General features: G+C 41.5%; 1 protein-coding gene across 2 annotated transcripts in view; it reads right to left on the bottom strand.

Annotated features, from left to right (window-relative positions):
• Positions 1–5,117: 5,117 nt before the first annotated feature.
• WDFY1 (WD repeat and FYVE domain containing 1) overlaps positions 5,118–11,215 on the bottom strand; it is a 954,352-nt gene continuing 948,254 nt past the window's right edge. For both annotated transcript variants that reach the window (XM_044070252.1, XM_044070253.1), the window contains exon 12: positions 5,118–8,596. In XM_044070252.1, the coding sequence (XP_043926187.1) occupies positions 8,537–8,596 (60 nt within the window). In that variant the 3' untranslated portion in view covers positions 5,118–8,536. The remainder of the gene's footprint in view (positions 8,597–11,215) is intronic.

The following is an 11,215-nucleotide window of genomic DNA, read 5'->3' as shown; positions in this document are numbered from 1 at the left end:
ACTTTTTCTGACATCGGTCTGGAGCAAGAAGAAAATTTCCCCAACGGGGTACTTAGCTTTAATGAAGACTTCGGATCTGAAACTCAAACATGAAAATTTCAGGAGTTGGCCGACTGGCACTTGCGAACTGCTTCAGGCACAGAGTGACAAGAAAGACTGAAGAAAATGGAGTCGGCTGCATCTTTTATACCCCTGACGACCTGACGTCAGGGAAGAGGTGGCAGCAACCGACGCATGACCCAAGACTTTGGAATTCAGGCCGACTGAGGGCAACCTGCCAGCAGGCTTACCCAAATGTAATGACTGCAACAGTGAAACACAAAGAACATCACAGTGAAAATCTCATCCATCTGGAAACGTAACACTTTCTAGTGCTGGGTTTTCTGACCTCCTGCAAAACCCTGAGCACGTCCTCAGAGAAAAGGTGTCTGAAGGTAATTAGAATCCCATGACTCATAGTGTTAGCTGTAGTGTTGACAGGTGTGGATGTACAAGGGATTCTCTTTTCTGTGCAAGAAGGTCAACTCTTTAGGGTAATTTGTGGTGATGGCCCTTGGCTAACTGCAGGAGAAGAGGAAACCAATGCTGTTTTGGTCAAAAGGGAGTTACCAGCAAGATTTTAATTAAGTATTAAAGGAAGGGGAGGGAATGCATATTGGAATATCCCCCTTCTACGATAACGAAAGGGTGTCTACTTTACAAGCCAGAGGACTTGGGGCTCTGGCACAGAATTCTGGAAGTTGTCTGTTCATGGGGAGGCAACTAAGTCTGTGTGTGGACTACCACATTGATGGATTAAGTCCAGGAACACATCTCTCTAAAGCATCTATTCATGAGATTGGGTCCAGGACCTGCTCAGAGTCTCTGCCACAAGATTCCTGAATGTACATGGCCTGGATTATCATGTGTTGATCCTGGAATTCCCACATTAGGAAAACCATCTGCACAGGAGGTAGGATCTGGTCCCCTTTTGCTTGTTCGCATACCAGAGTACAGTCATGGTGTTGGTGAACAGTTTTACTGCACCTGAGCGATGGAGGGACTGCAAGGTTTGTAAGGCTAGCTGCAATGCTCACATCTCCCTTATGTTGATGTGTTCCCTTTTCTATGAGGGACCACCTTCCTTGAACTGTACATTTGCCCAGGGCCACACCCCAGCCAACATCTGATGCATCTATGTAAAGTTCTTGGACTGGGTCCAGGGGGCGTAGAGGTAATCCAGGGTTTAGTTGCACCTGCTGGATCTACCACAGAAGTTTCTTCAGGCATGGAATGAGGATTTCTAGTGGATGAGAGTGTTGGGCCCAGACAGATATGAGGAACCACTGAAATTTCCTCATGTGTAGCCTTGCCAGGGCTACTGTGGGCATGGTTGAGGCCATAAAACCTAGTACCCTGAGGAATTCCCTGGCTGTGATATGGTTTAATGGGAGGAGAGACAAAGAAGGTCTGTAGGTCCTCTGCTTTTGGGTGGTACAGAGACATTCATTATGTCTGTTTGGACTTGGCAGCCCAGAAAGGTGTGGTCTTGGGATGGGGTGAGGGTTGACTTTCTGAGGTTTACTGTGAACTCCAGATTTCCCAGGAGCATAAAGGTAGTCTGTAGGTTCTGTTGAAAAACATGAGGATTTGCGGCCTGTAAGAACAGGTCGTCCAGGTATGCAAAAATCTGGATACCCAGGAGCTTGCACTGAGCAATCACTGGAGCTAAACATTTTGTGAAAACCCTTGCTGCTGTAGACAGTAAAAGGGCAATGCTGAGAATTGAAAATGCCATGAAGCCACAGAAAAATGTAAATAGTTCCTTCCTGTATCTGGGGTGAATTGGGATGTGGAGATGGGCATCATGTCTAGAGAGGCCATGAATCACTGTGGGAGAAGCAGAAGAAAAAGGGTTTGTAGAGTAAGCATCCTGAAGGATTGAACCTTTAAGAAGGCGTTGGAATAAGTCTAGGATTGGTCTCTAGGGGCCATCCTTTCTGGGCACTAGGAACATTCTTGAATAAAAATCCTTTTCCTCTGGAGGTAGAGGGGACTCCCTGAATGGAGTCCTGTTGCCACAAATCCGAGAGTAGGTCTGGGAAGAGATAAAGTTGTTCTCTGGGTGGTTGTGGAATGCCCTGAAAGGTTTGAGTGGAGTGCCAAACCATGAAGTATCCTTTTTGGACTATGGAAAGGACCCAATTGTCTTGGGTAATTGTTTGCCAAGTCTTGAGAGGGGGTGTAGGGGAACATTTGCATAGTACGCACATACTCCCTTGCTCTGTCTGGAAAGGGCTGTTTTTGTTGGGATGGTGCCTGAGGAGCACAAGTCTCCTCTGTGTTCTCTTACCTCCTCTAGTAGCTTTGTTTTGTTAGTGCTGAGAACAGCTGTGAACAAAGGCAGGCTTGGAGGGAAAATTCCTATGGAACCTGGGCACCGGGGACACTAAAAGAAAATTTAACTCCAAGTTCTTTACACTTTTCTTGCAGGGTTTTAAAAACAGCCACTTCAGCTGGCCCAAACAAGGCTGCACTGTCTGAGGGGCATCCATTAATTTGGATTTGAAATTGTCCTGCAGTGGCTGTAGTCTAAGCCATGAAAATCTTCCGAGTATTGACCCGGTAGCAGCTACCCTAGTACAGGCCTCAGCAGTATCATAATTGCATTTGATAGAGTGTCTTTGCACTTGGGAAGAAGGTCCTGAAAGATTCAGGGCTAAGTGCTTTCCCTCAGAATCTGGGAGGTCTGAGATAGTAGAAATTGCTTGAGACATACTTTCTAGAGAGTACTTAGTCATGTGTGTCAGGTAGTTGAAGGATCTGAAAGCTAAAGTGGGTTAAGTGCATGCCTTTTTCCCTAGCCTTCCCTAGCCTTTCCAGGGTTCCACTCTCCTTGTCCGATGACTGCTGGGTCTGCAGCTGGGCACCTGAAAAGAAATTGGCAGCCCTCAGGAATTTTGTAGAAACGGTCTGGCTTTTTGGGAGCTGCAGCCTGAGAGTCTGGATTTTGGGATGCATGGTGGAAAGCATCCAAAAAGGCTGGATGTACTAGTGGCACCATAGAAGAGCTAAGAAGGTCCACTTGTAAGAGTTGGTAATACCTTGTCTGGACATCTGAGATTTGGGAAGAATCACACTTAAAATGTTCACACATTTTTCAGGATGGTCTCCCCCAAAGGAAATTTTCTCTTTGGGAGAGTCTGACCCTACTGACTCCTCCTCTGGGGAGATGTATGTCTAAGGGGATTGGGGTACAGTAGTCCAAAGATTCTTCATCAGAAGAGGATTCATCTGAAGAGTCTGGGGTGGGGGCAGGGTAAGAGTTAGACTGCTTAAGAGCCATGAAGGCCTGAAAAAGACTCAGAGAAGACCTGACAATCTGCAGGAGCCTCTTGTGCAGTGGAGACATGCTTTGGCCTCTGTTTTTTCTTTGCTGGAGAGATTATCTTTTGTAATGTGGGGGTTCAGATGAATGGTTGAATTTGAAGGTTTCAGGCTGAAGTGTACCGGTAGCAAACATTTGTGGTTAATCCCTAGGTTCCTCAATGCAATCGAGGCTGGATTTTGCCTCATCATCCAGATCGGATGTCTGTTCAAATTCTTCAGACATGGTCCCAGCAGAAGTCAAGGCAACCTCAGAAGTAGTTCAGCCTGTGACTCCATGCCTGGAATCGGACATGCCTCCGGGTCGAGTGCCTCAGGAGATACCTTGGATAGGTGAGGTGCAGCAGAACGTGGAAGCCTAGGTTTCTTGGCATTATGGTTTGGTGGCAAGGTTTTGGACCTCAAGGAACCCTCCATGTGCTTAGTTAATTTTAGCTGTTAGTTTTCCAAATACAAAGCTACTGCGGTGGTGGCGCTGCGGTAGCGTTGTTGCCTCACAGATGTTGCCCGTTCGATTCTCAGTTAGAGTGTCTTCTGTGTGGCGACATGCGTGAATGGGCGTTCCTTCGTTGAATGTTGTGCGTTAGGCCCAGCAAGCCAGCACGTAAAAATCTACTGCCAATCATTAGCGGACTGGAGTTCCGCTGTGGCGACCCCTAACTGGGAAAAGCCGAAAGACACAAACAAACAGTACAAAGTGAAACAGTAGATTGTGTGCTGAACTATAGTTTTCCAAATACAAAGCTAGTGATGAAAGCCTACTTCTAAGGGTCTCGGAATGAATGACTTGCAAACACTGCATGCCTTATAGTCATGGTTGGGGCCTAGGCAAAAAAAAAAAAAAAGATAATGGATATGTCTGTCTTTATGCGTAATTTGTCTTCCACACTGGCACTTGCCCTTCTTGGATGACATAACTAAATAATAGCAAGAAAACAGATTTCCCCAATGGGGCACTTTTATCTGAAAGCAGAAGTCAGAAATATTGGAAAATGTATGACTGATGATTGGAGCTGGTTTTCTGACTGGTGACAGAAAAGTTTTGAGGATGGTACATGCATACGTTCATTTCATGACCTATGTCAGACTTACCACATACCCCAGAGTGGCAAACAACTTGTATACTGGCCAAAGTCGGCACCTTCCGGCAAGGATATCTCCCAAGTAAAGAATACTGTAACAAGTGAGTAGAATGACATGTTGGGTTAACTAAGTGTAACATCAAAAGTGTGTAGTTTGCGATGGATTCAAGTGACAACTCCAAACAGTTGCATTCTACTTTTTCTTGTAAGTGAGATTTGAACCGTTCAAGAACAATGTAGAATAGATGCCTCCAAACTGCTACCATGACGTCTATCATGACAAATTCCTGAAATGGTGATTGTGTTGAGTAGTTAAGTTCGTGGACAGTTCAGACATGAAGTAAATGGTAGAGTGTTACTTAATTCATATATTACTTAATATCCTTTGAATCACTTAGAGGCATCAGCTCATCTATTCATCCACAATAATCTCCATTCTTCCAGAAGAATCAGTACTAAACTGCAATAAAAGCCAAGTATAGTGTGTGTGTATACAAATGCATACGGATATGCACAATGTGTCATTAGCAACATTCCAAGAGTAATTCCCAATGCGAACAAAATGTTACCTGTTTACCTGTCACACACTGTTTCAAGTTGATTATTTTTCATTCAAAGTGTAAAATACATTGACACATTTTTTATCTATAGAGGGGAGCTTCCTGAAAATTATATTAAAATACTTTATTGAGAACAGAGAAAATAAATGACAGAATGGTATGATGGTATGAATTTGCACATTGTCCATTTCTAAGGTGCCTTGCAGGAGTCTTCCGACAATAATGTGTGATGCTTTGTGACATCCATAAGAGAAAATGAAATGACATTTGAAGTCTCTTAATTTTTCAGATATAAAACAATGCGCCAATGTCTTCAAAAAGTTCCATTACATCTGTAGTATAGAAATATTTTTTTCAGAAAATGCAATGGTTTGTTATATGGCACTGCTTCAGTGCTGGGGAGATTCTTCATGCTTTATGTGTACATTATGTAGCATAAATGAAACAGACAGCAATAAACAACATATGCATAGAATGCTGCATTACACACCATGCTGTAGCTCCAACATTTCATACACACTTGGCAGAAAGAATTAACTGGTCTCTACATTCTGCCCTTCTTCCAAACACTGAGTATATGAACAAGATTTCCTAGATGTCAAGTTATCTTTATATTATATCCTCATTAAGCACGAGCTTTGGTGATTAAAACTTAACAGCAAAACTTGAGAAGTTCAGGTACCACAGCAGCAGCAATGAAAAGAAAGAGCAACAGGTCTAAGACATTCATCAAGTCATCATTTTCACAGTAAATCTGCAATACTGCGAAACAAAGATCTGGGCTTCTGCTTCAGCTATTCATACAACACAGCTGATCTTCCATCATTTCCATAGTCACGCTCTTGTGAAAACTTACTTTATGCAGCTGTGGCTTCACAGCTAATAAGAATTAAGTCTAAGAATGGTTTACTGTAGAGAATGACCTGCAACACGTGGTCATTTCTCGTGGATGACATTATACACATTATGATCAAACTGCTGCTCAAATCACAGTTCTTGGACACCGCCACTTTTCTGTCATCCCCTGTACTTTTTGATCATTAGCATTAGTCTGGTTGTGGGGCAGAAAGGGATGAATCTCTGCCTGCATACAAGATGACTGGTGTTCTCTTAGCAGCTCTGGCACTGGAGAAGCCTAATGGGAAAAAGGAATAGTGAAGGAACCTGGCTACTTGCCTCTTTTTTTTTTTGGGGGGGGGTTACATATGTCTGGAGAGCACACGGGCAAAGTAGGATTTTTCCAGCAGAGACTGGGGAAGTTATCTACCATGCTTTAAGGTTGTTGGGCAAGGTTGTTTGCAAACATATTTTCCTTGCAAGAATGAGGGACTGCACAGCTCCATCTCTCACTTTCCCCAGCAGACCACAGATTGCTTGCTGATGCAGGTTAAAAGAAAAAAAAATGCAAAATTTCAATCATTCCCTGACATCTACCTGAACAATGGCTTCTTTTGGCTGATTCTAACCACTGGTGATGAGAGAATGGATGGAGCATTCACTGTGAGGCAGCAGGGACACAAAACATAAAGATCACTGCATGTATGGGGGCAGGTTTAATGCGGTCCTCAAAGCTAAGCTTTTAGAGACCTTTACTTGGTGAAACATTAAGATATGCTGTGCAATATGGCTGTTCTCTGGTTCCTCAGACATCACATCCTCTTCATAAGCAAAACAGTAACAGTTTAAAAAAGCAGTGCATTGTTTTGTGGGGGGTTTTCTCCTTTCCCCATTGCTACGCAACCATGAAACTGGAAAAATCAAGTTTGAAAGAGAGGGGGCTGCAGATGGCCTTGTCCCCTAAGGAAAAAAATGTGTGTGTCATTACAAAGCATGGAACAGACGTGTTTCAATTGGCTGTGATCCTAGAAGAGATTTCTGTAAGACTGCATTTTAATCCTTCATAATGAAAGCAAGTTAATACTTAACACTGAAGAATTGCAATCATTAACAACAACTACACACCTTTCTAAGAATATTTTTGTTTAAGAAATGGAAAGATTTGAGAAAAGTGCTGCTTGTACAGATAGCCTAATAATCTTCCACATCTACAAAGTTTACTGCAATTATGCCAAACAGGTGCCCTCTTCTTCTGGGCCACAGAAAAATTATGTTCTATCGATGATCATTCAGTGGTCAAACTGCTACTACATTTTGCCTGCTATCAATCATTCAACAAAATTACTGTGATAAGCAGTGAACTAAAGGGCATCCACATATTTAGCTTAAAAACAATAATCAAAACTGGTTAGGGTGCTATGACAAGACTATGGCATACATCTGACTGCATATGATCTTTCTCTGTTTCATTTTCATAACATGGTTTACCTGTCTGTAACTGAAATTACATAATCTTGGAGGCTCTCTAGAAAAATATTTCTTCCAAGTACCACCCTTCCAGAACGGGATGTATATATTTTTAAACGGTCTTACTTTTCCTGCCATTCCTTTGCTGCTACCAGACCATAAGTATTATTAGACATCCATAATCCTAGCATGTACCACACTCACAACAATTTTAAAACATCTCTACTTTGGAATCAAAGAGCTTGTATGCTCTTTCGTCTCTGTCATTTCCTCAAAACAACATGTCCAGTACAGAGTAACCATTGAAGTTACTGACACTACTCCACCACAATAGTAAGAGCTTTGAAAGGAATTCAAAAACACCACTATAAGAAAGGGCAAACAAGGCAATACAATGAGCTAGCAAACAAGGCAATAAAATGAGCTATTCCATTCAGATAGAAAGAAAATGTAAGACAATATCTATCCAAGCCACCAACTTCCATTGGAATTTTCAAGCTAACTAAATACATTTAAATGCACTAAAAGAGATGGTGCTTCTAATGAGGTATTGCCCTGCTTGTTAAGGGCATGAGAGTATTAGTATGCAAAAAAAAAAAAAAAAAAAAAAAACACTGTGCTAAGAGCAAGAACAGCACACCAATTAAAAGACTAGCCTTTGGAATAAGAGAGAATTTGCTATTCCCTCTAGACATCATGGTTAAATTATAAATGGCCAGTGATGAAATATTTTTTGTGAACATGGACAGTACACTGAAATATTACTTTAAACAAAGGAATGTATTTCCTTAACTGTTCTAAGTATCCTTCCATTTCAAAAATCATGATTTGTTTATATATGTGTACCTCTTTATACAAATGGGATTGTGCAACAGTTGCATAATTTCTTTTAAGACAAAAGCTGTTTATAATAAGTGCCCTGTAAACAGGTAAACATTAGCACAAAATGCTGTGACATCCGACAAATGGTACATCTCCAAGAGTCTCACATTGTGCTTTGGTAAGGGTTTGTCAGTCTGGCTGCCTTCCTAATAGTCTTCAGTACTACATTTTTGCTGGAAGCAATTTTAGGAGCTATTTTTTTAAAAAGAGGTGGTGATGAGTCCTAAAAGGACAACGTCAGTTGCCAAGCTAGTAATTCCATGGAGACAGCTACATGGCTAAAATTTAATCCCCTCAGTGCATATTACTGTACACAAGGTGCATAAATCAAGGTGACAATGCTCAGCGGGAAGTGAAGCCTGTAGCAAGACTGCAGCCAACGACAGGTGTCATATCCCAGATCTAAAAAGAAAAACAGTGAAAGAAAATTAAATTATGTTAAGCAACTAATACCTCCCAACCCAATGCATTCATACTGTTACTGTATTTTATACACATGAAATTTAAAATAGTTTTGTTTGAGACAACAGTATTTATTACAGTCTCTATGATCACTATAGCCTGCAGTCACTCAGACAGCAGTTGGAGTGGTAATTATAAATGTATTTAGTACATATATTCTCCAACTCCACTTCAATATTCTGAAATGTACGCTACCTCTTCAGATGTTCATATAATACTTACAAATACATGCACATGTACCTGGTATGCTGTCATGAGAAAGACCGCTCTTTTTCTGAAGAAAACACAGCTATAAACTGGTTGCATATGTATATGCATCACAACAGAAGTTTAATTAGATACAGATACCTGGCAATAATAAACATTAACTGCAATCATTCGAACAAACCTACACCTTTCAAACTGTATAAATATGCAGAGTAAGCAGCTTAATCAGTGGTGCTGACTACAGAGCACAATGTCCAGTCAAACTGGAAGACCAACTGCTACAGAAAAGCAGCAAAATTATCCAAGCTACAGATTTCAAAGGCTCATCCTTTACATCAGTCACAAGCTAAGGCCGGAAAATATGTACCAACAATTGTTTACTGACCCACTTTTACTTGTAAGCCAAGTTGTAGAGTATGGCCTTCACCTGAAGCATTACCTGAAGCAACACAAGCACAAACCAAAAAGTATAGAGAGCATCCATTTACACAATCCCTCATAGAACTGGAGGGGGTTACATTAGGGTTGAATTGTAGCATTTGCTAAAAAGTCTATACAATGGGTCCACAGACCTCCAGAAAGGAAGAGGTTTTTACTCTACACATTTTCTGGTCCGCAGCCAACAGAAATCATTGACACCAGATGTTGAATCTTTCACTCTGAATCACTTCATAATATCAAAGAATTTCAGGATGGCAACTTTAAAGTCTGTACTGCCATTAATAGAACAAAACACCTTTATGTCAACATTGGACATTGAGATTGCCTATCTTCACATCCCAGTCAAGCCCTCTCACAGGAAATATCAGAGATTCTAAGTATCAGACTTTTCACTTTTAGTTTATATCACTGGTATCTGGACTATCCACAGTGCTTTAGAGTACTTGCAAAATGTTTAGCTCCAGAGAAATCAGTATCTGCCTCTGTAGAAATCAGTATGAGATTTTACAGCAGTTTAGTCTGTGGCCTGTGTGTGTATCTCTGCTGTGTTGCCTATGCAACTTGAATCTCAAAAAAACTAATTCCATACAAAACTGCACTAGCTTGTTCAACTTTTTCACTGTTGAAAGAGGATGTGTTTCCAGTCCCAGCATCCCACCTATGTTTGATAAGATGAGCCCTATGGAAAGTAAAAACATGAGGTTATGATTTGGACCTGGGTTAGTCAGCTAGAAAAAAATAAAGTGTGCCGTAGAAGTTGTGCTGCTGTTTTAATGAACAGCAAAAGACATTACAATGGACAGAGGAACATCAGATTTATGAGGCACTTTCCAATTCCGATTCAATTATCAGAGAAAGTGCAACTTCTATGGTAGTCTACATAATTGATTTTCAGCACAGACATGGTCAGATGTGCAACAATAATGCCATACTCCCAAATGCAGTGCTTTAAGTTGCCCAATACTGTATACTTAAAAGTAAATGACAGACACCATTAACAGCATGTACAGAATTTACTTTTGTCTCAATGAGGTTAACCCTAAAATGCATTTTCAATAACAGATGAGCAATAACTTAAGCCCAGACACAGCATATTTCACAAACCAGAAATGAAGTAGCATGTTGGGAAGACAGAAGTGCATGGTGAGACTACCATTACCTTATATACCTTCCACTAGATAACAATGGCAGCGATCCAAATGTGCCGCAGGTCTGACCATCCATCAATGGGCTGAGCACTTCCAAACAGAGGTGGAAGAAATAAAAATATATGAATTTACAGATGACTGTAGCCTTACTGTGTCTATTGGAACTGTATTATACCTGCTCCTATCCTGTTCTACCTGCTGTAAGTGTTGCAATACAGCTTAACATAGCCTGGATACAGGGTTGCTGCATCCAGAACGGTTTGCCTGATCCTGGGAGTTTTTTTCAAATTCACCTGGTGTCGGTGGGGGCCTGCTCGCACCCTAGTGAGAGTAGTAGTAGTGTTGATTGGAACCTGTTCTGACATAGGGTGATTGGCTAAAAGCCGAGGGATAACGTCATTGAATGCATTCAGTGGCTTAGCTTCACTTCCGTTCTCCAGGTATTTAAACTGGGGATCTGCATGGGTTTCTGCTTTGCACAGCAGTGCCACACCATAGTAATCCATCTGCGAGGTATTCCTTCTTCAAATCTTCCTTTGGCAGTGCTTGAGAGAACCCAAGGTAACACAAACCCTATCCAGAGGTATAAGCATTGGGCTAAGTCAAACCTCAAACACAAATTAGACAGCCTCCTTCCTTCCTTATCTAATCTCCTCATTCCCTCTTCCAGAGTCTGGCCAACATGAACAGGCAATTCCCTACAGTTTTTCCAGCTTGTCTTGTTGAGATGGGCATCATGTGGCAGTGTAGCAACTGCCTCATG

The sequence above is a fragment of the Protopterus annectens genome, chromosome 4.part1 (assembly GCF_019279795.1).
Source record: "Protopterus annectens isolate FY-2018-M chromosome 4.part1, PAN1.0, whole genome shotgun sequence".
NCBI classification, from domain to species: Eukaryota; Metazoa; Chordata; order Ceratodontiformes; family Protopteridae; genus Protopterus; species Protopterus annectens.
Note: the sequence above shows the minus strand (reverse complement) of the source record. Positions and strands in the feature narration are given on the sequence as shown.